This window comes from Mytilus trossulus, chromosome 1, assembly GCF_036588685.1.
Source record: "Mytilus trossulus isolate FHL-02 chromosome 1, PNRI_Mtr1.1.1.hap1, whole genome shotgun sequence".
NCBI lineage: Eukaryota > Metazoa > Mollusca > Bivalvia > Mytilida > Mytilidae > Mytilus > Mytilus trossulus.
This window is the reverse complement of record NC_086373.1, coordinates 111,843,044-111,870,227: the sequence shown is the minus strand read 5'-3', so window position 1 is coordinate 111,870,227 and position 27,184 is coordinate 111,843,044. Positions and strand designations below refer to the sequence as shown.

Below are 27,184 nucleotides of genomic sequence, written 5' to 3'. Positions count from 1 at the left end.
TAATCAATATTTTGAAGGTTTGAATATGAAAAGCAAACGATAAATGCAGTTTAAATGAGAATTGATGTGCTTCGTATCTCAGATAATTATCCCGTACGGTTCACGGAAACGAGCGTCTATGCCAGACAACATGAATATTGACACCACAATACTGGAAACGGAGAGTAATACAGCTTTTGGAGAGATATATATCAGGTATATTTTTCACAAACACGTTCTAAAGGCATGTGTACAGTAGTAAATTATAATATACAAATCCCAGAACAAAGGCAGTCTGCATAAAAAAACTTGACAGGCCGAAAATTTGAAAAACCTGTCAATGTCATCAAACCAAAATTTTGAATTTCTTAAATTTAAATCATGAGTACATTTATAAGTGTCTGGGGGGGGTATGATTTTTACGAGTGTATCATGAAGACTGACCAATATTAATGATCACAAAAATACATAGGCACTTGTTTTTGTCAATGTGGGGTTTACTATCCACCCACTTACTAAAAATCACTTCGTACGGTTGTGAATAGTAAACCCAACATTGACAGAATAAGTGTTTGTGCAATTTTTGAAAGAAAATGACCACGGCGTGGGCACTTGTTTTTGTCAATGTGGGGTTTACTCTCCACACCCGTAAGAAATATCACTTACCCGAACATCCGCAACCTCAATCATAACAGCAAAAACAAAATTACACATGAAGGAAGATACACATAGGGCGTAATACGCACCAATGAGAAGAGTTGTGCCATAAGGCCATAAGATTGAGGATTGAGGAAGGTAGCTAAACTGATCTGCCTTGCTTGTCCTAAACTAAAGCCATGCAGATACTCTTGAAGTCAATGAAGATATAACAGATATCATATTTTATCTCACAACCCATTTAGGCATGTTGACAATAGTACTACTAGTTTTTAGTCTAGTTAATTCTAGTGGTGGAGTTGGGGTCGAGCTGGGTGACCCCAATACTTAATTGATAGGGTGTGCTGCTGTGGTTTTGTTAACTACCCCCACCTTTTTTATATAAATTAGCCTTATAAAAAATGTAGACCTTTTCATATTTAACATAGGCTATGGTAGGGAAAAATGTTACTTTTCACATATTGACTTTTATTATTGTTTGTGTTTTGGTGGTGTGAATCAGAATGTAAAAAAAGTGGAGTGCCAAAGGAGTGCAAATTAGTTGATAAAAACACATCCTTCGACTTTCTTTTGAAAGAAAATTTATACCAAAGACACTGCAACTTCGTATAATCTCTGTTAAAAGATATCTTGATGCCACTTTTGAAAATTCTGGATCCCCTTTTTCCCAAATAAAATATACATATACTTCAGAAGTTTAAAAGAGAACTAAATGTTTATGTAATATAAATGTGTTTCTCGTTTCTCGTTTTTTTAAACAGATTAGGCCGTTGTTTTTTCCCGTTTGCATGGTTTTACACTAGTAATTTTGGGGCCCTTTATAGCTTGTTGTTCGGTGTGAGCCAAGGCTCTGTGTTGAAGGCCGTACATTGCCCTATAATGGTTTACTTTTTTTTTTTTTTTTTTTTTAAATTGTTATTTGGATAGAGAGTTGTCTCATTGGCACTCACACCACATCTTCCTATATCTATATAAAGTTAGTTGACTGTGGTATTATCATTGATTATGAAAAGAAAAGTAGAGCTAGGTTATAAGTTTTTTTTTTTATTTTGGAATATCATGAATAAAGCCAGAGGAATCTGAATATCTGGCAAAAAACTCAAATACAGGAGGCCTTTTTTATATTCAACTGCAGGTTATAATATACAATGTACATGTATAACACTGATCCATCTGGATCTATCTGGAGTGGTATATAAACTTCACTTGCCATGCTTGTCGCATACTGGACATTTAACTCCTTTCCTTTAACAATTTAATATACATGATTATGATGATACAAACAACTTAATATACATGATTATGATGATACAAACAATTTAATATACATGATTATGATGATTCATGTCAAGATTGTTCACAGAATGACACTTGAGTTATCAGGCAATTAACTTTCACTGTCCCTTTATTTATCACACAATTTTGGTTGAAATCAAATTATGTTATGCCCAAATTGCAACATGGCTACAGATGCCTTAAGGTACATGTAGTCACTGTAATTTGACAATAAAATTGAGAATGGAAATGGGGAATGTGTCAAAGAGACAACAACCCGACCAAATAAAAAAACAACAGCAGAAGGTCACCAACAGGTCTTCAATGTAGCGAGAAATTCACGCACCCGGAGGCGTCCTTCAGCTGGCCCCTTAACAAATATATACTAGTTCAGTGATAATGAACGCCATACTAATTTCCAAATTGTACACAAGAAACTAAAATAACTGTATGTGTATAACTGTAAATGAAATGCTGAATATTTATGTATTTTTTTTTATATGACAGTTATTAAGCAGGTCTTGAATGAAGTCTTGATTATGGAGGATCTGTTTGTAAATTCCTGACATGAAAAAGAAAATGACAGAGGGAGAAGTCCAGGTCAATGTTAGAAGGACAATTCAGCAAAGTTCCAACAGATATGTATGCACTTATTCCATTTTATTAAATGTTATGCATTTAACAAAATAGTATGCTCTAAAAAAAAACAACATTCCTTTTGGCTTGCAGCAAATGTGCAAGGAAAGAATATATTTCATTTGTTACATTAATGCTACATAGGATACTTAAGTAACTTTGCAACAAAATGCTCTGAATTAAGTATTTGCTACTTGTCAACCAAAGGATGTCATGTAATGCATACAAAAATTTATAAACAGGATAAATCAAATGTTCTACAAAAATGTACTGCCTTCTACAATATTTCATTCTATACTTTAAACATAATTGATATGAATTGGAGGGCTTGCAATTGTGCACTCCTATTGCAGCTGTTTATTTTATTTTCAACACACTTGACATTTATTGATTCATTGATGTCCTTATTTCCTCATACTAAAAAGTAATTGAGATATTGAGTGCCACTTTAAACACCATGGTGCTATTTTGTGGCATCCTGTTTTTGTTAGTGGAGAAAACTAAGACCTTTATAAGGAACTGACAATCCTAGTCAATTAAGTCTCTTAATTTAATATCAATTAATAACAAAGGAATGTAAAATAAAGAGAGAAGAAAGAAGCAATTTTTATAAATACAGACCCAAAAATATTTAAGTCTCGCAGTATAAAATCCCTGTGCAATGATGCCAATCTTTAATGATATAAAATATTCATATCAACATTACTAAAGATGAGTATGTGACATTTGTTTTTCAGTCAGTAGAAGGAGGCATACTACATGTAATATATGTGTATTAAATTTTATGTTAATTAACAAGTATTTGAATATAATTATTTTTTTCCAGAAAATGAAATCTGATTTTGAGGCAAATATATATATGTAAGATGAATAAAAGACATGATACTCTAGCAGTGCTTCAGAATCACACTATAGAAGTATGAAAAATTTTGATTGTAATCAAGTTAACCTGAAGGTAATTTTATAGTAAAACAAGAAAACACTTCCTATTCAAGTATACTAAAAAAAAAAATTATGTTTAGGTCACAATAGGATAAAGTTCTTTTTTCTGTCTTGCTTTCCATTTCCTTAGATTTTTTTTTTTTTTTTTTTTGGGGGGGGGGGTCATTTTTTTGGTATACAAGTAATGGTAAGAGTCAAAATTTGTTTGATAAAGCATCATTTAAGTTTAGAACATGTTGTATATAATCTGTTAATAATTAGATATAAGAAAAAGAAAAAAATACAATTATTTTATCAATGTATATTCTATAAAAAAAAAAATGTGGTATGATTGCCATTGAGATAACTCTCCACAAGAGACCAAATGAGTTAATGACTCAGAAATTCACACCTTTGACTTTGTCCCATAGGTCACTGTACGGCCTTCAACAATGAGCAAAGCCCATACAGCATAATCTACTTTATCTTTCTACCAGGAGAGAGCAAACAAGTGTATACATTTTTTTGGCTACATTGTTCACTAATGTTGTTACAACCCATAAACAAATAATGATTATATCCTTCATACTGCAGGTTATTTATTTACTTGCATACATGAAATCTCGTCAAAGATGATTGAATATTTAGAGTTTCAGTAATTCATAAATTGCATTCTGCTGTTGTTTTTTCTATGATCGGGTTGTTGTCTATTTGATACATTCCCCATTTCCATTTTCAATTTTATTATTGACAGCTCATTCAAAATTGAAATCTAAAGTTATGACTGTCCAGTAATTGTGGATTTTACCATGTTGACAGCAACAATAGCTTAAACGCTAAATTGACATAAAAAGTTATCAGCAGTCTGAAACTGATGCTCAGTACCTTGAGGAATATCTAGAATTTCATTTTGATCTTAAAAACTGTATAATATAATCCTTTTCTTGACCTTGTTTTATTTTATGAACCATTTATTCATTCATTGACAAAGATTTAAATGGAAGGCTCAAAGCATTGAGATTTATAAAAAATAGTTAAGAATTCCAGGTGAATGTTTGCCTTTTTTCTCCTTATTGCTCTGTTTCAATCCTGTTCTTAAGCACATATTGACAATCTCAGTCATTATCTGATGTAAATTTTTTTTAATTTACAGCTTCATAGTAAAACAGATGCTAGGAAACACCTTCACTATTCAAGTCAGATTATAAAAAGAAGCTTTTTTGTTGATAGCTGAACTTGTAAGTAATTATATCTGAAGTGTTTATTGTACATATTAAAAAAGGAAAGAAGAAATAAGAAATCATTTCAGAATCTAAAGGATTATGGATAATCTTATTGTACACAAAAATTGAAATAATGTTATGTCATTGTTTGAATTTCTATTGTTTTAGAATATTTAAAACCAACCACAACTTTTTTGTGTACACTTTTGAAAATAGAATACAAAATGCACTTATTTAGATTCTGATAAGTTGAATAAAACAGGCTATAATAGAAATGATTAAAATGAGAAGATACGGTATGATTGCCAATGAGACAACTTTCTACCAAAGTTCAAATAAAGTGGATGTGAGCAATTATGGGCAACTGTATATCCATAACAATGAAAAAAATCCATAATGTATAGTGGTCTATATATATATATATAGTTCAGTCTGTGGCTAAACATTTTTTTATTTAAGAAATAATTCATGGAAGCCATAGATTTATTGGAAATTTACACATGGCCTTGGTTGTGATATTCAAATGTTATCCTGAGCGTTAGCTGATAAAGCAACTCTCCACAAGAGACCAAATAAAACAGAAAATATGACCTATAGGTCACTGTATAGCCTTCAAAAATGAGCAAAGCCCATACCACAGTCAGCTACATGATAAATCACAAACTTTAAAGAATTCAATTGAGAAAACTGACAGCCGTATTTATGTACCAAACAATAACAAGCAACAAACAGCAATCACTGAACTACAGGCTCCTTACTTGGGACAGGCACATACATACAGAATATTAGATGGATACAAATAGAAATACAAATATAACAAAAACACAAAGTGGACATGGATTTGTAATTGTACATCCAACAACAAAAAGACAGTAAGTAAAGATCTGAGAGTACTTCCATTTACCAAAAGCTGGATCAATTGAGAATTTTAATTGGACTTTTTCCAAGAACTTTTATTAAAATTTGATGGGTGGCAGTTATTTAAGAACACTGCTTGAACATTTAAATGAAATATCCAAATTAAAATGTATGCATGGTGGGGTCAAATAAAAAGTGCCTTCCTCCCCCTTATCTACTTTTATTTTTGGAACAGCCCTCTCATTGTTGTTTACATTTAAGCAACAGCAACATTCATATTAGAATTAGAATACTAGTAAAGCTTTCATTATGTATGCTAATATAAGATAATACTTATAACAATAAATAGAATTCTTTTTTTATCCTTTCAGATGAAGAAGAAATCAAAGAGTGGAGCCTTTAGAAGATAGAACATTCAAATATTATTTATTACTATTTCAGTAATTATAACTTATCGAATGTGAACTGTTTAACATATTCTTAAATATAAATATAATTGAATTTCAAGTTGGAAAGTGTTTTTTTCTTATTTAACATTTAGTAATATATGTCTTTGATAGGGACAATTTTTTAGTCATAAGCTGATTATTTTTAGATCATGTTAAACATACAAGGGACATAACTCTTAATAGTTATCAAAGGTACCAGGATTATAATTTAGTACGCCAGACGCACGTTTCCTCTACACAATCTTGACTCATCAGTGACACTCATATCAAAATATTTTATAAAGCCAAACAAGTACAAAGTTGAAGAGCATTGAGGAAATTAAAGAATGGACATTGTAAACTAGTTAGTTTGTATTGAAATGTTGTTTGGTATACATTTGGTTATGCATAATTTGTTGTACAATTTCGAATTCAACTTCCTTTCAAACATTGAAAATAAGATTTGGATTAAAATATATTGTAATTATAGTTAAGCTTTGATGTATGCTTAACATCCAGCTGCAAATATAACATACATATTCAGGATGATAACAGGTACATTAAACATGCATATGAGGTAGCTGATAATCAGTTATAACCTACAAGACAATTTATTGATGTTCACATCACTTTTACCCTACTTTTAAGATAAAGAATCAGAGAATCATCTTCAAATAGAGATGACCAAGAAAAAAATGATATGTCAATAAGTACAACAAAGACAATATTTCATATTTTCCAATGGCTGCTTCACATAAATGTCCTGTTGTATTATCACGTTTATATCACGTGGTATATACTAAACGTGAATATCACGTGATTCTCATGTTAAAATCACGTTGGAAAAAATTGCCTGTATAGAGAAAAGAACAAACACTACAATAGATATTGAAGATGTGGTGTGGGTGCCAATGAGACAAATCTCTATTCAAATAACAATTTAAAAAGTAAACCATTATAAGTCAATGTACGGCCTTCAACACAGAGCCTTGGCTCACACCGAAAAACAAGCTATAAAGGGCCCCAAAATTACTAGTGTAAAACCATTCAAACAGGAAAACCAATGGTCTTATCTATATAATCAAAGAGCAGAATGCTCTGAGGGATACGATTGCCATAGTTTTCATTGACACATGTATAGCAGTTCTGCCAAATTTTCATTAAACAAATGCATGAGATTTGGCCAAAATTCAAAAGATCAAAGAGGAAAGAAATAGATTCAAGAATACTGTTGCAAAAAAAGCATGAACATGCGCGAGTCTCAAGCATTTTTGGCCGGTAACCCTGGTACAGCTGGATAGTATAAATTCTCTAAACTAATTCAACTGCACATGCAAAATGTAACAATCTGAATAGTCACTCAACTTAAAGAATAGCCAATCCCCGTTACAAGTGTATGAGCCATGTACTTATTGTGTTTAATCGAATTATAGTTATCCTGTACCATTAAAAAAAAAAAAAACTCGTACCATTGCTAACTCGTACCAACTTATTTAAATGCATTCAAATGGTGTTAAATGATGAATATACATGATATACGTTACTTTCACCCAATACCTCTTAAGTCTGTAAAATGTATATAATTTGAAAGTACAATGACCAATTTGTAGCTTATGTTCCTTGTATATTGGATAGAAAATACTGTGGCAGATGTAGATAATTAAGGTATATACAGTTTCACCCGAAGAAAATTTTTCATGAATAATAAAATCTTAGCAGTTAGTCAAAATGATTGCCAAAATTATTTTTACTGTCTATAAATAAATGTAACAATGAAATTTAACTGATTCCTGTTAAGGGGGTCCGCATTTTCCCCGCAAAAAAAGCACATGGCTTTCAACAATTGTAAACATAGCATTCAATTTGTGATCATGGATTACAGCTTTAATTAACTTAAATTGGATATATACATATTCAACATGTTCAATTTTAATAAGGTACAGTTAAAGCAATGTTTTAACTTTCCTCTGGATTAAGTTCTACAGTAGCGGATCCAGAACTTTTCCTAAGGGGGAGCCCGCTGACTGACCTAAGAGAGGGCCCGCTCCAGCCATGCTTCAATGATTCCCTTTATTATCAACCAAATTTTTTCCACAAAAAAAGGGGGGGGGCTGGATCCGCCTATGTTCTAGTTTGAAAGATCAGTTAAAACATTAATGCTTTAAAACATTCTTTATTTTTGTCTTAGTTTTCATTTAACTCCTGTGTAAAATTCAAGTAATTCAACTTTATTTCTATTAAGTTTACAAACAGAAACCCATAAAACATCATATCTTTTATATATTTTTCTGAATGTTACGACTTCCCAGTAGTACAAGTTAACTTTTTTGGTTCCAATGCCGTGGTACGAGTTAACTTGCTTCCGTATCTTATCACCGTAATTCTAGGAGGAACCCTAAACTGGACCCCTAGCATATTGTGTTCACTTATCGCTACACTGACCTTCGGTGCGAAGCTATATATAGAACGGCGGACCAGTTTAGGAGGAACCCCATTTCTTACTCTTTAATTATTGAAGTTCCTTTGGGTCAGAGGGCATGACTCCTTTCCGTACACACTCCTCTGTTTACATTGAGATCGTTCTTAATATAATACGACGTTTACCGGCATTAACGAGTTAATTCTTCTTGACGAATACTTCAAAAAGGGAGACAACTCGAAACGATAACATGGAAGATTCCATTTCTGCTAAAGGGGTGTTATAGGTAATTTTTACGATGAAACATTTATTTTAATTTAAATTATGCATGTGATTTAAAATTATGCAACAACAATAGCCCTCCATATGCAGACAGACATAGAAAGAATCCCATGAGTTTCAAATTAATCAATGAAGCGGGGAATCACTCAATCTGATACCCCTTGAAATCAGGAATACTACATGCATGTGGGGTCTCACTAATTAGCGACAAAAAGCGTCAAGAAGCGACAAGAAGAAAAATAATAAGTGACAAAAAGCAACAAGAAGCTATTTAGCGACAAGAATACATTAAGTTATCACATACATCTGAGACTACTATAACACATGTGTTATAGTAGTCTCAGCATACATTAAAATATTTTTTAGGATTATATTGAAAGATGAAGAAATAAAAAAAATTTGATGAAGAGATTGTGTACTTTTTATTTTACTTATCATATTGATAGATGTAGAAATTAAACATGTGTAAGAGCAAAGGAAATGTAAACGCTATAAAATGAAAATAAAAACAAAGATTTGTCACCTTCCTTTTGAAGGATTTAATAAAACAAACATGAAATATTATTTCCTTCCTAACTGTACAATTATTTTTTCCTGATAGGACCAACATTAGCTGTGGCTTCACTCTAAGGTAATACAAAATTAAGAGCAACAAATGAGATTAACTAGGTGCGTGTCCTTTGTTTTATTGCAACAATAACATCCATTAACACCTTCATCAATTACACGCACCAGAATATAAAATTATTGTACCGAATAGTGAACACCTGTTGAAAACTCAAGATTGTCATCAGTTTCCTTTAATCTTCAATCTATATGCATAAACATAATAAATATCGTTAAATGAGACAATACACTAAATAAAATGATGAAAAATATTCACAATTTAATTATGTTTTCCTCTTGTTTGATTTCAGTTCTTAATTTGTATTTCACAATTTGTGTATGAATTTTCTTGACAATTATGCACAAATAATGCATTTTGCAAGTTAATTATATATTGTACAAAAATGGTTTTAAAAACAAATAAAAAGACAAAATATACTTCCTGTGATACCTTATAAAATAGGCCCTATAAAATATCATGTAAATAAATGTAGCAACTGAATTAGATTTACAAGTTTCATTTTCCCCCCTATCAAAATTGACTTTCCTGTCGTTGAAATTGTTTTCTTTTGCATATTTTTTTAATATTTATTTCGAAAAAGTAATATAAATAAAAAAAGGTTTTCTTGTCGCTAAATAGTTTCTTGTTGCTAATATTATTATTCTTGTCGCTTCTTGACGCTTTTTGTCTCTACAATTCTTTTTGTCTCTAATTAGTGAGACCACGCATGGACATTAATACATAAACAAACCGCGACTTGCGATTTGGAACAAGAACGTTTATTAAATGATATGATGAATGGTTCTCCATTTCTTTATGAGAGTACAGTATCAAATATCAGTTTCATAACGGTAAAATATAGAAATACTCCACTTCAGTTCTTGTGACAGAATTATCGATCGGCTTTCAGAGAACTCTCGCAAGTTATCAAAATTTGGGAATTCCCTCTGACGTATTTCTAAATTTATAAAAACACTAAATATAAATACTGTTTAATATTATTAAAAACACGCATATAAGTCAAGGAAAATATCATACATGAAGATTATGAGTAAAACATTACAGGAAAGTTGTTTATGTTCAATTGTTTTGCTTGTTTTTACCTTTTAAAGCAAGACAATCATAAGAATCTGAGATGTTGCCGAATGTTTAGAATAAAACGAGTGACGTGAGGGAGTGTGTCATAGGGTCAATGGTAAAAGTCTACAGATTGCTTGACAGCAATCGTATCCCAAAAAAACGAGAAATGAGAAACGAGAAACGTATAAATTACATAATCAAACGACAACTACTGTACATCAGATTCCTGACTTAGAACAGGTGCAAACATTTGCAGCGGAATTAAACATTCTAATGGTACAAAACTTTCTCCCTTTTTCTGAAACAATAGCATAACATCACAACATAGAAAAACACACGATAACATATCAATTGGCAGACTTAACTCAATCAAAAAACAAGAAATGCTCTCATAGATATATGCTTCAACCTTAATGCATAGTGGTAGATAAGATCAGTGCTATATTTTTTGTTTTCAACAAATTTTTGGATGTTTTGTTATCATATTTGTAATAGAACAATCTAAAGATTATAGTGTAGTTATGTACCAGCCATTTAACTGTAGTTATGCACCAGCCATTTAACTGTAGTTATGCACCAGTCATTTAACTGTAGTTGTGCACCAGTCATTTAACTGTAGTTGTGCACCAGCCATTTGACTAGTTATGCACCAACCATTTGACTGTAGTTATGCACCAACCATTTGACTGTAGTTATGCACCAACCATTTGACTGTAGTTATATATGCACCAGCCATCTAACTATAGTTTTGCACCAACCATTTAACTGTAGTTTTGCACCAGCCATTTAACTGTAGTTATGCACCAACCATTTGACTGTAGTTATATATGCACCAGCCATCTAACTATAGTTTTGCACCAACCATTTAACTGTAGTTTTGCACCAGCCATTTAACTGTAGTTTTGCACCAGCCATTTGACTGTAGTTATGCACCAACCATTTGACTGTAGTTATGCACCAGCCATTAAACTGTAGTTATGCACCAACCATTTGACTATAGTTACATATGCACAGGTCATTTATCTGTAGTTATGCATTGACCATATTATATTGCACAGTTTAAACATCATCTTCAAAAGTTCCTCATCAAAATTCTATTTTTGTATACTTGTTTTAAAATACACAGGTTACACCATACAAGGAAGCAATAATAATAATAGACAGACAAAAGAAAATCCAAAATTTCTGCATAAATAAATTTTATATATGTATATGCATAAATTTTTTAATTATCTGACATGTATAGTATGAGCTTAATACAAATTGTCAATTATAACAAAACCATAATTCATTACTTGTTGACACATCAAAATTGCGACTGATTTTGTCGATTGTAGTAATAAGTCTATAACAGTAAAGTGAATGGCTTAGCTAATTAACATTGATTTTGTCCTTATTACACAATTAACAAATCATCTTATATACAACAGGGAATTGTCATAGTAACATTAGAATATCGCATAAACATATTTTACAGGATTCTGAGACATGTAAAGGCTTTTTGGAACATGCTAAATATAAGTATAGAATAAATGGATAATGTGCGTCCATTGCACATAGATTATGCCCTGCATACATTACATATAATGATATACAGGGACATAACTCATGAGCACTAAAAGTGATACAACCCAAATTTTGATCTTGATCTGTGTTTTGTGGTTATACATATTGCATATAAGTTTATAACATTTGGTTGAGTCAAACTAAAAGTAAGAGAATAAAAACTAATATTGGGATGTATTGTTGAACTGACAAGAGTAATGTACATGTAGGAGCATAAAATAAAGTTTTTTTTGTATTTTTCCAAAAAAGAAATCAAAATTTACAGTAAGGTGATATGGCCATTGGGTGACCTAGAATTGCTTACATCCTGTTAATTGGTCTCTAGTCACTACTAGTGGAGAGTTGTCTCATTTATAATCAAACCACATCTCCTCCTTCTAATATCAAATACTGTAAACATGAAATAATAGACAAAAATCTCTTTACTGATTGAAAAGAAATCAACAAAATACATTTGGACGTTAATTCAATTGGTTTTCAAAACGATTGTGTTAAAAATGTGAAATTGGTTAAGATCTGTTTTCTAGATAAGACTTCGTATTGATTGTAAACAGATTCCGATGACAAAGACACATTACAGGTTTCACTCTATTTCGTATTCTTGTAGAAATCTGTTACTTTCCCAGATTACATTAAGATACCTTATAAGGAGATGTGATAGATAATAACTATATAATTTGACAACAGACAAAAACACTCTTCTTATTTCCAAAGTAAATTAATAAGAGAGAAACAAATTTTCTAGGGTTGAAATTTCATATCTAATAAAGATGGAAAAAATCTATATAAAATAGGTCAACTATAGGTCACTGTATCACTTTCAACAATGAGCAAAACCCATATGGCATAGCTATTATATAGTCAGCTATTAAAGGACCAAAAAGGACAAATGTAAAACAATTCAAAAGAGACCATAGTTCTGGTTTATGTCAAAAATAATGAATGAAAAACAAATTTGATATACAGCAACAAACTACTACATAACAGGATCCTGACTAGGGACACATGTTATGTGACAGGGTATGTAACTATGTGGATGTTATAAAAGGCTATAACCTTCATCATTGTTTACTGGTCTAAACCTCAAAAACAGATTTTTATATACAATGATTTTTTTCTTAATCTGGATCACTATATACATGATATACCATGATATACTGTTTTTATTTTAAAATGTGCTGCCTACATGTAGTGATTCCATCTGTCCAGAACAATAATGTATTTTCTTTTCCTTTCATTTATTTGTATAAATCAGGTATCCATGTTAAAGTAAAATTTTGGCTGTATTTACATATAAAACATAAAGTATGAGGGTATTGTTGTTTATGTATACAGTCCTAAGTCAGGAATCTGATGTACAGTAGTTGTCGTTTGTTTATGTATACAGTCCTCAGTCAGGAATCTGATGTACAGTAGTTGTCGTTTGTTTATGTATACAGTTTTGATCTTTATTGAGTTGAAAAAATGTGATTACTGTACGGACAGTAATGAGGAAAGCATAAATGTCTTATCTGATAAATCCATTATACAACAGTACATTTCAAAATATAATTATAACCGATCTTTCATCAGTCCATTAAAGCTGAATTTCTTTTTAGAAAACAAATCTGTTTGGAGAAAAACTATAACTATGTACAGAGTAAATCAATAGAAGGTTGGTTTTTATAAAAATGAAAAAGGGTTAAAGGTATAACAAATTCCATTAAAAACAATTTCCAAGAATATTTACTTTGTTTTCCTGACATGTCACTAATCCTTGTTAGGAATTTAATATACTATTGTATGATTTTCAATTTTAGTTTCTTGTGTATAATTTGGAGTTTAGTATGACGTCCATTATCACTTATTAACTAGTAACATATTTGTTAAGGGGCCAGCTGAAGGACTCCTTCTGATGTGGGAGTTTCTCGTTACATTGAAGACCCATTGGTTGTCTTCGGCTGTTTTCTGTTTTATGGTCGGGTTGTTGTCGCTTTGACACATTCCCCATTTCCATTCTTAATTTTATTTTATATACTATCCACATCTAGGATGTGACACCCTCAACAATGATGTCATAATGCCTGGTTTTTAATATAAATATATATATACATTTCAAGTTAACAAGATTACAAGAGGCTCTAATGAGCACGTCTTGCTCACCAAGATACATTGCCTATGTCAGCCATTTCAACAGAATACATAGATCTTAGAAACTGAAACTATTAAGCCTTAAAATTCTTTCATTCAAAGTAACTAATTGAGGAATTAGGATAGAGAATAGGAACTGGGAGTACAACCTAATCAAAGAGCAGAAACAGATCAAGGCCACCAATGGGTCTTCAACGGAGTAAGTTTTTTACCTGGAAGTGGTTACAACAGGCGCCTAAACAATAATGTATACTACTATGGTTTCTTTATTAATCATCATGTTCATGGATACCAATTTTACTGGATTTTGTCGGTATACACTTAGGCAAACCAGAAAATTAAATGTTCAATAAATGAAAAGTTTCCTATAGGCTTGTGTGCAGGATTCAGTAAAACCACTAAAAACTTTATTTATCCATTAAAATTAGAGTTTTACTTAATCAAAGTAATTAGGTACACAAGAAAATAAATGAATCCACAGTAGTTTAAGCAAAATGGACTCCAAAACATACATGTACAAAGAAAACCAAATTTAAAACAAACACATTAGTAGCAGAGGCTAGATGTTCAAGATTTAAGACATGTGCAAGGAGTGGGGCAAAGTTAATTATGTTATGCAAGATTTCAACCCCCTCCCCCTCCTATACATGTATACCTCTAGCTGTCTCTGATTTTAGAATAGGTAACAGAAAAATCTTCTTTCCCTTAAACATTATAATGATAGAGAGAAGCTTAAGTCACTAAGGTAATTTGTTATTGATAGAGAGAAGCTTAAGTGACTAAGGTAATTTGTTATTGATAGAGAGAAGCTTAAGTGACTAAGGTAATTTGTTATTGATAGAGAGAAGCTTAAGTCACTAAGGTAATTTGTGTTTGAACTAATAAAAGGTTTATTAAAGGAAGGATTGAATTTGTCTGCATGTCGGATAAAAATCATTAGAAAAACATATTCCACAACCAAATCTTACAATAAAGTACCAAGCATTGCATGTCAAAGCAACACTTTGTGGTGTCTTGTACTGAAAAAATCAACATACCTTTAAAGGCATATAAGAAGGAACTGGTTCTCGGAACATCGGATGTACCATAACAGGTACTTCAGATCTGACAAACAGACAAAATGTACCCTCTTTTTAAAATTTGGTGCATTTCTTTTAATATTCAAAATTTTAAGTCCAAAAGTGTTCTACAATGATCACCAGTCCTTCAGCTTTCATTTGATACCAAAAATACCTATATATTCTACATGTTCAGAAAGCTAAACTCATGCGCAGGAACTATTTTGTGTTAAATATGTACATTGTACTACTTTCTAGTATGTGCTTTCTGGATGGGCCTTAATTAGTGGTGTTACACCTTATAAATCAGTTGTAGATCTGAACAACAATGCCAGACCAACAGTTGTGGCCTGATGTCCCACTGGGGATGAAGAGGATGAGTATGCCAGACGAACATGTACATCTAAATTGTGGCCATGTAATTATTCCATTTCCATGTGAAACAATGAAATCATGGTGTCAAGGACAAATAATACTGCCAGACAGACTTGTACAAATTGCAATCATTCCCTGCACCAAATCAGTAAGTTGAAGGTGACTTGAACTTGACCTAATAAACAATCTAGGACAATCGACAATATTTGTTTCACAATAGATATACATATGTACATGTAGGAAGATGTGGTGTGAGTGCCAATGAGACAACTCTCCTTCCAAATAACAATTTATAAAAGTAAATCATTATAGGTCAATGTAAGGCCTTCAACATGGAGCCTTGGCTCACAACGAACAGAGAGCCATGGTGTAGTGGTTAGTGCATCGGACTACTAACACAAAGGTTCCTGGTTCAATTCACGTTTTGGATGAAAATTTCAGAAACTCAATTTTCAGCTCTCCCTTGACACCATTTGCGAGTATGGTCTTGAGGAAACGATGATTATAAGTCCGTATTATGTATATAATGTATTATAAAATAAATTTGTCGTTAACTTTTACTGAAGGAGAAGGGAACACAAGAAAAACAGTGTTTGGGAAGATAACTCCTACAAAGAAAAGTATTAGGTTACGCAGGGTAAAGGAGTAGGTCCAGTAAGACCCCTTTTTGGCCTCAAAATATAGCAGTTTTACAAAATTGTTATAATGTAAACTTTCAGTTATTTATTGGATAGTAGAATGGTCCTGCTACATAAATATGATCTGTTTTTAAACAATACAACTACATCTAAAGATGCCATTATTTTTATCAACAAACAAGTGTATGCTACTCTTCCCTAGAAAAAAAATTGAAATATACGAATTTCAAAGATTCTACAACCGTATTTTTGTGTCGTTTCTCGCGTTACTTTTTGTTTCCGAAGAGCATAACGCTGACTGATTTATAGATAATCGTCACCGGCAAATTCGTAACTTTTGCTTTCAAATAACAAAGAACATCGACCAATAAGAATAGTGAGAAGAAAATGCCGAGAACTATAAGTATTTATGTAGCAGATGTAAGAACAGTGGCGTGATTTTTGTGTCCGATTTCGTAACGCAAATTTTAGATGATGTAATCTGCTTTGATGTAATCGAATTCTTAAAAACAATATGCAAATATGAACTCTCGCGAGATGTTCAAACAGGTAAATCAGAGATGATTTACATTCTTGTTTTGATCTTCGTAATAATTAAGTAAGAACATGACTTATCGTTATGCGTTACATTTCACACGAAACAGAAGTCCAGTTATTTATTAAAATTGTTTTTGTCCTTAAGTTCTAATCATTTCCGGTCATACGTGAAACATGTGACTAACATGTGATCACGCCATTACAGCCGGACATACGATATACTCGTTCTAAACATTGTTTTTGTTTCCAACGGGATGTTAGCAAACATAATCTGTAGACTTGTTTCGACTTGTTTAAAAAAGGAAAATACAATTTTCAAAGAGATTGCGCCGGGGGTCTATTATTTTTTCTATGTGCATAATGTTACATACGATTTTGTGTGAAAATAAATGCCCAATGACTTGACAAAATCGATTTCAGATTTGACCGACGTTTAAACACACTAGGTTTCCCAAAAACGATGTAAAGGGTCCTTGGAAAATTCAATCGAAATTACGTCTCTTATCATGGTGCCGATGTTCGTTGGATTGATTTTGCTTCAGCAGTAAATATTACTGGATATTTTAGGTGAATAAAGATAATGAAATGAAAAATGCATGTTAATATACCGTTACACTTGGAATGTACAAAGTTGGTAACTTTGTCACAATTTTTAATTATTTTTTTTTATTCATGTTCTGCAAACACTTTTCAGAAACGCAATAAACTTGTCAAAGGAAAAGTAAACTTTTACCAGGCATGACTTGAAAGGTAGTACTTTATTGATTTTAGCCCACTAAAGTAGGTTAAAATGTGGAAACCATGTAGATGGTGTACAGATCACAAGTATCACATGGTGCCTATTTTAAAGATTTTAATTCCAAGTTAAAAGTTTTTTCTTTACTGGATTTAAAGAATTTTACATTGCCAATGATTTGGAATAAATTTTATATAACTGGAATTTCAAAACCAAATATAAATATATTTTTTTGGCCAAAACATCAAGATACAACGATTATGGTATCCTGTATCAATGAAGAAAATATGGAAAATTCTGAATAAATTGTACTAATTGTTTTCAAAACAAGCACATATTTAGGAGTTTTATAATACTTTTATATTTAAGATGGATTTTAAGAAAAAGTATACTGTTCAGATTATTTTAAGCAGATTTTGCAATAAAATAAAACTAAAAAAATGCTTTCGGTTTCTTATGGTTTCCTGTCACGTTTAAAAAAAACTTTAATATAACATTGAAAATAGATTTTAAATATTAACATGAAGCAAGTAACACTAGTAATGGTGTTTATTTATGCCTTTTGAATTATATTGTGCAAAATAAAGAAAATAAAGATTGGTTTCCTGTTTGGTTTCGTGTCACGTAAACGGTGAATCAAAATGTATTAATTTTTTCTCGAAAAACTCAATTGTTACATTCATACTATTCTAACACCAACACAACCCACAAAATAAAAGTTAAAATTTTAGAACTTATAAAAAAGGATACAAAAAGAAACTAAAGGATGAATACTAAATTATGGTCCATATTTGGTAGATTTTTCATATTTGAGCTTGAATCGGATCGTTTTTAATGACTAAATAAGTTAAAATCTTCCACATAAATTAATTGAATCATATGAAATAGACACTTAAGTGTTTAAAAAGTGGTTAAAATCTTTCGTCAGATGAAACTGAAATTTGAGGCCAAAATCGGTCCTTACCAGACCTACTCCTTTCAAAAGCGCATAAACTGTTCGATATCATATACCAAATATCTAAGCGACATATTGCGAAACAAATATTTATGGCAAGAACAAAATTAGGCAGAAGAAAAAAAAAAATAATCAAAGAGAGGATTGCTCTGAGGCATACGATAGCCGTTGTTTCATTGACACATGTATACATGTAGCTGGATAATATTATTTTCAAAACTAATTCAACTGCACATGTAAAATAGCTACAAAATAGCCAATCCCGGATAAAAGTGTAAGAACAATGTAATTAGGCCTATTGTGTTTTATTTTTGTACTATAAATTCCAAGTTTACTTCCCACAGCAGTCACTGAGACTCAGAGTGAGAAAAAGTATTCCACTTCATATCTTATCACCTATTCTCCTACGTTAATTCTAGGGGTAACCCCATTCCTAACTCTTTAAATATTTAATTTCCTTTGAGTCAGTGATCATGACTCCTTTCTGTACACATTTATCGGTTTAAATTGCGATCGTTTTAATGTAATACAACGTTTATTGATAAAACGAGCTTATACTCAACATGTTGTTTGATTCAGCATTCACGGAAGTTACTTCCAGAAGGGAGCGACTCGAACGATAATATGGAAGACACCATTTCGCCTGAAGGGGTGTTCTACGATGATGACTACATTTATTTTAATTTAAATGATGCATATGATATGCAAAGATATGAAATAAGAATAACCCTCAATAGCAGACATAAATGTACATAGAAAAGATCCCATGAGTTATAAATTAATTAATTGAAGTCAAGAAATCTATACGCAAGCGCATAATTTCCAAAACAATTTCTGGAGCAAGAACGTATATTAAATGTTTATTAAACGACCTAGATGGTTCTCCATCATATTTCTTTATGGAAGTACAATCTCAAATATCAGTTTCATAACGGTAACATATATAAGAAAAACTTCATTTCAGTTCTTATATAACAGAAATAGATTTATCGGAATTCAGAGAACTCTCGCATTTTATCAAAACTGGGAATTACCTCTAACATGTTTCTAAAGGAGTAGGGGCATTAAGGCCTAGTTTTGGCCCAAGAAAATTAAATAAAACTATTTCAAATTGGCACATAATGTTCAGAAATGTATAGGGTCAAGAAATATAAATGAAAAACATTATGATTTTTATCTGATGACGTCAAAATTACGTCATAATATGTACTATTTTCACAAAAACGATGAAAAATACAAAATTTATGCAGTTTTCTGACTTTATTTCCGTTGTGGAAACATCCTGCGCAGCCGAGAAGCAACAAAATAATTTTACCAAAGCTTTATTATAATTATTGGCATTATCTCACCAAATATAAAGTTGTTTCTTGGGTGCGCACATACTTTTTCAGTCTAAAATATACTTAAAATTTGATGAAAAAACAAGGAAAATCACGAAATTTAACAAAATATGCAAATTAGGTTATGATTTGTTGTCATGGTAACTTGTTCGATGTTAAATTTGTTTTGTTTTTCTAAGTACCTTATACCTTAGACAAGTTTTCAGTAATTTAAGAATATGTATGATAACTTTAAAATTTGTAGTAATTTTTTAGCCAAATAAGGGCCTTATTGCCCCTACTCCTTTATAAAAACACTAAATATAAATACTGCTTAGTTTTGATTTTCCGTGTTGGTAAAAACATGCATATAAGTCAAGGGAATTATCAAACATGAAGATTATGAAAGGAATATTATAGGAAAGTTGTTTAAGTTCAATCCCTTTGTTTGTTTTTACCTTTTAAAGCAAGACAATCATAAGAATCTGAGATGTACCTTAATGTTTAGAATAAAATCGATTGACGTGAGAGCATTGCTCTGACCCACTGGTATAAGTCTACAGATTTCTTGAAAGCAATTGTATCCCAAAAAAACAATTTTTCAGAGAACAATTGAAGGTCTTTCCACCCAAAACAATGTATTTTAATATGAAAGTTGTAAAATTAAGTTTAAAATGTCATTTAAATCGCCAAATGATAGCTTATTGTATGCTGATTTAAAAAATATATGGTTTCTTTTAATATTTTTTTAAATAAGGGAGATAATTTATAACTTCCGGTTTGAAAAATGTTTCTTCCGATAATAATTGAATATTTACTTGACACTGATTCCAAAAATATCTGGTTCTATATACTTTTATATTAAAAAAAGTAAAAAAAATAGCTACTTCCAGTTAACAAAAGGTCACTTCTGGTTGTTTTTTTCAATGTTAAATGGTTTGATACCATTTGTCTAAAGTCTCATGGATTTATCATGAATACATATACATTTGTAAGCTAAAAGCAAAGGTCAAAATCTAGAACATCAAATTAAGCTATGACCTTGAGATCAATTTCAAGCTCATAAACCAAGGACCTCAAATCAAAAGACCATAGGTCTTAATTATATTTGGTTAATCAGTTATATCACCATACACATATTTTTTAATACAAGAGGGGAGAAAACTCACATTTACGTTCAATGTACCCTTGCAATCAAAATTTACGACATGTCGCAACTAACAATATAGAAAAAAATAATTTGTCGATATCTTATACTGTTTCTGGAAATGAGTGTAAATAAGCCAAATTAAAAATTAAAATATGACCTTGACCTAATTTTCATTTTTTTGGACCAAGGACCTCAAATCAAAAGATCCTACAGGTCTCTTTCACTAATGGTTTACAAGATAGAAATGCGAATAACTTATATTAAATGCATAAGGGGAAATAACTCTCATATGGAGCGTTCATATTGCTTCGGTCAAAATAGGACAAATCATGCAAAGGATATAACTAATAGAACTCAGTACTGAAGAAATATAATGTGCAGATTATACCAGTATTGAGTATCATACCCATTATCATATTTGGTATAAAATCATACAGAATTTTTATATATTTCTATAAACATGCTATAATATTCTGCATGTCTTGTCTAAATCATGAAATACATTGTACTGTAGATTGAAAGTCGACAGCGAGATTTAGGCAATACATGCTTTTTGTGTAGCGGTCAGTGAACACAACAAGGGTCCAGTTTAGGCATAATACTCGAAAACTAGTTTTATTTCTTCTTCAGTTTCAGAAAATATAATATACCTTTATCTTCGGGTCGTTACATAAGCCAAAGGCTTCTACTGACCCCTTATCTTGGATTGTCATATATGATTTCTCATCTCATAATAATTTATTTACATGTATATATAATATATTAAACTTATCAAAAATACTTATTTAGGTGTGTGATATATTAATGATGTTTACTTTCTAAAAGCAGAGATAACGATTGTCCTCCGATTTCTAAAACTTCTAAAATTAGAAACAGTTGACAATATTTGAAAAATTTACTATAAAGTAGTTGTCAAAAAGACAGCGTTTCTAAATTATATTCTATCTCACCAATTATGCAGTGTGTTTGATATATATAACATGTTTATCTTAGTCCTTACCGATGCAGTGTGTTTTGCTGTAGGGAGAACCTTTACCGGCGCACTCATATCTTTTGAAGAACTGTTTCCCATGCACCAAGAGACCAAGACACAAAATAAAAGTCCTGAGACGAAGAGGAATTGTACACTTAGTAAACAGAAATGTGCCAGTATCTTTTGTTTTCACTACTGCAAACTGCACTGATGTTCAGAGTTGTCTGTTGATAGTCTTGCGCACCGATTGACAGTCAATTAAAATTTCAAATTATAAAATAACAAAACGAATTTTTGTTGATTTATTCTCCATTTTTAAAAGATTTTTAATTTATGTAGACTAGCATTATGTATAATAAACCTGGAAGAAGTATAATATTATATCCCAGAGGGTGCGTCTAAACACCGCTATGGAGTCCTTAGTGCACTACGGACTGATAACATGCCACTAAGGACTAGATGGGATGCTGTTACATGCAATTTCTTTTCATATTACGATAGAAATTTACATTTAATGCATAAATTTCAAATTTTATAGAAAAATAATCATAAATAAACGAGATATCGAACATTATTTAGACACGTGTCTGGTTGTCTTTGATGTGCCGAAAATCAATGAACCGTTTGACACACGGGGATACTGCTATCTATTTTGTTTAATCGACAAGTTTAAATTTTGTAAAGTGGGATACTAATAAATGAATTGTTGTTGAAATTTTGTTGATTTTTTTTTCAGAATGAAGAAGTATTTTCTCAAGTGTATATTTCTTGTAAATAATAAAGCAGAGCAATATATCTAATGTCGGATTTATAGTTGATGTTCTTTTAATAAGTGACTGAAATATATATATTTTTAAATATTTATTTCACATTTATTTATATATTGTTTGAAAGTACGTGTTGAGGTTTGGATAACCGGCAGAGGTGTTTGTTTAAACTCATCTTGATCTTGGGCTGTGATAAGTCCGGTAGAACCGAAAATTGAATCTAATACTTCGTAGCGTTCTTTGTCGTTGGAACCAATTTTATTTTTCAGGTGGTAGGACACATCACCTTTAATGTGTATTGTATCCGTATCTAGGCTATACTGGATGGAGAGTTGTCTCATTGGCACTCACACCACATCTTCCTATATCGATATACTGTTTATTAATATCTTGCAAGCGTGCTTGAATGTGATGACAGGCGACAACGGACATGCGTTTGAGGAATAGACTTGTATGGAGCTGGAACACTAGTACTTTAGTTTGTTTCTTGTGGTGCACTTTTCAAAATTTATTTTCATATATGAAGACAATATAAGCAATGTATTACTAGACAAAACGAAACCAATAAGATAATGCATCTTTACTTCATGCAACCACGCTAAGTTGCTAATGACCTGTTTGAGCAATATATTTCGGGCCTTCAACAGTGAGTACAGCACATACGATACCACATGGTCATTATTTCGTGATTTATTTCGTACAATATGTTGAACAGACAAGTTTTTTAAATAAATACAAATCGGATTTCCTTCTGACATACTTGTTCTTCTTTAAGAAAAATAGATTTAAAGAAATTATAGTTGAAAATATTTCTATGATATATTTAGGTTTAAAAATTCAAATTATATTGTATAATAAAAAATATTTTTACACATCATGTGGTAAAGGCATATTTTCGAGGCATTCATACAAAGCATTCTCTTTCTCTAAAAAAAAATTCGTGAATACTGTACTAAAAACTGTGGAACATTTAAAAAAACATTTGTCTCTTTAATATATTTGAAAATGAAACTTAATCTGACTAAAAATCGGAAAATTATTTTTTATGCCCAACCTACGATAGAAGAGGGGAATTATGTTTGCTGGTCTTTGGGTCCGTTTGTTCGTTCGTTCAGTCTGTCCGTTCGTTCCGCTTAAGATTAAAGTTTTTGGTCAAGGTAGTGTTTGATAAAGTTCAAGTCCAATCCACTTGAAATTTAGTAAACATGTTTCTTTGATGTGATCTTTCTATTTTTAATGCCAAATTAAAGTTTTTACTCCAATTTCACGGTCCATTAAACTTATAAAATGATAATGCGAGTGGGGCATCCGTTAACTTGGAACACATTCTTGTTTCAACTTCTTTAACTTAAAAAAAAAATGTCGAACATATACAAAAAAATAACTATCGTATGAAGCCTTTGTAGACAGATATCAAACTGTTTGAAAACTAGCGGTTTTCATAAACCCCGAACAGATTGATGGCCGATTTTTATAATTCCAAGGCCGTCAATCGGCACCAGAAGCGACGAATCAGCGCATCTTTCTTGGGTGGACAAATATCCACTTTTTGATATGGGACCAGCTTTGACGTCCCACGGCCCCTGCTTGTCTGACAAAACAGCCGTTGGGCACGTGTCAAACGGTTCATTGATTTTCGGCATATCAAAGAAAAACGGGCACGTGCCTAAATAATGTTGATATCTTGTTTATTTATGATTATTTTTCTATGAAGTTTGAAATTTATGCATTAAATATCAATCTGTGACATAACATGTAAAATTAATACACATAACAGCACTCCTCCTAGTCCTTAGTGGCATTGTATAGTCCTTAGTGCACTAAGGAGTCCTTAGCAGTGTTTAGACGTCCCGTATCCCAGATTAAACTTGGTTCAAGATGACACCAAAAGGAAAATCTTATCAAAATTTAATAGAACTGTTCTATTTTTTTTCTATCGATCTTTATCTATATTAATATATCTAGTATATAAACGAGTCTAAATTGAAAACTACGTTCAAACCTATGATTGCGTTGGATAAAAATCGCAATTTTTATACGTGTGCATGTCAAACAAATTTCGTTGTAGAAGGGTCTAAAAACAGCACAAACAACATTTTCCAAAAGACTATAAAGTGAAAAGTATATTTAAACAAACGCATTTGACTAACAGGTCGAACAACTGATGTTCTTTAACCCTGCTGACTGCCATTGACGATTGCCAAATAAAATTGATCACAAGATGTAACAAAACGGATCTGAATATAAATTTAATACGTCACAGAAAAAAAAAATTGTTAACTTGTGGCTACGATGTTGTGTGAGCCAAAATTTGTTCCTGTGAAAAAAGTTCCAGTGGAACTAATGTCACATGAAATATGTTCTGGGAGAACTTTTTTCACAGACAATTTCTATATAATTTGTTCCATCTATATGAAATAAGTTCCACACTTTACCTGGTGAAATAAGTTCTGGGTTGGTGAAATTTGTTCCTTACCTAGTGAAATAAGTTCCATGTTTGTGAGATTTGTTCCTTACCTGGTGAAATAAGTTCTGGATTTGTGAGATTTGTTCCTCATCTGGTGAAATAAGTACCTTGTCTATGAAATTTGTTCCGCTGGTTAAGCAAGTTATGTTACATACTGAGCACTTGTCATCAGTGAGTTTAAAGTCATTATAAAAAACATGTTTTATAATTGATAAGGTAATAAATAAAAAGTGTAAACATCAAATTTGGATCATGTGGAGTAAAGCAAATGTTAATAACATTATTCTCAATAAATAATACTAAAAATGACACTTATGAACCAGGAAAGAGTAGAATAAATAATAATAAAAGTCATTCCGAAAAAAAGAATTATAATAGTTAAAGATGAATATTTGTACTTTTTCAAAATGGACAAAGTGACTGATCAATTATATTTCAAGACATAGAGAAACAAAAGACACTCTCTTTAAAAACTGTGAAATGACAATAGCTAAGTACATGTATGATTAGAACACCCATAACAGATCAACAGGAAATTAAAGGAGGTGGAATACCACTTCAATGATAAAATAGATACAAATTATGAAACATTATGATTCTCATCGCTTTTATTTCTTATCTTCATCCTAAAGTCATGCCTTTAATTGCAAATGTACCCCATGCAATCACAGTACTTATTTCCTGTGAAATAGGTTTCATCAGAACATTTTCATTGATTTCTATAAAATACCTTCTTTCAAAACTAATATCACACAAACTTAATTCACTTTTTTTAAATTTTAATATTGGAACAAAACTCATACATTGTCATAGTGCTGTGATTTTTGTTCCGGAACTTATTTCACACTTGGTTAGAAAATTAGTTCTGGAACAAATTTTATAGTGCTGGAACATATTTTCTGTGACATAAGTTCCGCTGGAACATATTTCCTATGAAATTTGTTCCGGAGGAACAAATGTCACGCCGGAACAATTTTTTTAATATACGTATATATATATATATATACTGACCAACTTTAGAAACGCAACACTAGATTATGTTTGTGTTATTTTTGAATGAATGTGTCACCGTCAAAAGAAATGACTTCCTGTTACAAACGCCAAAATGATTGTCAGAAAGGTCAACAAATTATGTCTGACATGTTTTGGGTTCTGTTAACACCTTCTGATTTTGCATTTGGTCAACCGATTAAATGATTTTGGCAATTATGCGGTTGGAACTTGAGGGCTTTAAATGTTTTCCTTCAGTCGATGTTTAGGACATTCAGTTGATTGGAAACATTTATGGCATGAATCTGTACTCAATGGCACTCTGTAATTTGATTAGCAGTTTACGTTGCGGCCGTAAACATGTCTGGCAAATGACGTTGTATAATCGAATTCTGTTAACGTTTCATTGTCACTACACGTTGATCTGTTCATTGATGGCCAGGAACAATTCTTGTCTACTTGTATCGTTGTCAGAAAGACAGTAAGACGAGTTTCTGAAGTCATACAGTATGATTGCAGCACGTTTATGTTTTCATGTTTGCAGTATTCTTAAGGGCTATTTCAGTTTTTTTATTTCTCAGTCTTGGCAAAATGGAGATGCAACATTTTAAAACTGATTCAAGTGAGGCAAAGGATTGAAAGAACTGTTTCACAAAGCCAAAAACTGAAACAATCTTTCATGGGTACAAAATTTCGCTTTAAAAAATTCGTGCGACTTCAAAAATTCGGTATGTTCAATACCCACAGGTAAGTCAGATTTTGATTTTTTGTAAGGAGAAAGAAGTATGATAAGCATGAAAAGTACTTGTAAAAGAATCAAACAAGATTTGGTAAGAAAAATCAACAAAATGAGTGTTGCGTTTCTAAAGTCATTCAGTATACTTTAATTTTAGAATAGCTATTTGTAAATTACGTTGAGCTGCAACAAATTTGAAAAACATATTTTTTAACTTGATCTAACTTCATGTGAAAAATTTAAGTCTGATAGAGATGATCTCTTTGACTTTGTTTGCCATAAAATTCCTAAACTTTTGTTTAATCAAATGTTGTTTCCGTGGGTCTTTGTTGATTTTTAGTCATAAATTGTAACTCATAACAATTCAGAAACAGGTGATGAATCTATCAAGTTTTAGATTTTGAAATATGACTGTATATACA

The 27,184-nt window shown here is 31.5% G+C and overlaps 1 protein-coding gene and 1 long non-coding RNA gene across 2 annotated transcripts in view; one reads left to right on the top strand and one right to left on the bottom strand.

Moving 5' to 3' along the window:
- LOC134697854 (acyl-protein thioesterase 2-like) overlaps positions 1-22,075 on the bottom strand; it is a 33,937-nt gene extending 11,862 nt beyond the window's left edge. Inside the window, exon 1 of the mRNA XM_063560146.1 lies at positions 21,830-22,075. Coding sequence (XP_063416216.1) covers positions 21,830-21,901 — 72 coding nt within the window. The 5' untranslated portion in view covers positions 21,902-22,075. The remainder of the gene's footprint in view (positions 1-21,829) is intronic.
- On the top strand, positions 75-6,056 carry LOC134697863 (uncharacterized). The gene is made up of 5 exons (XR_010103120.1): positions 75-195; positions 2,419-2,553; positions 3,374-3,502; positions 4,622-4,706; positions 5,921-6,056. It is a non-coding gene; the product is annotated as an uncharacterized LOC134697863 (long non-coding RNA).
- Positions 22,076-27,184: the final 5,109 nt, after the last annotated feature.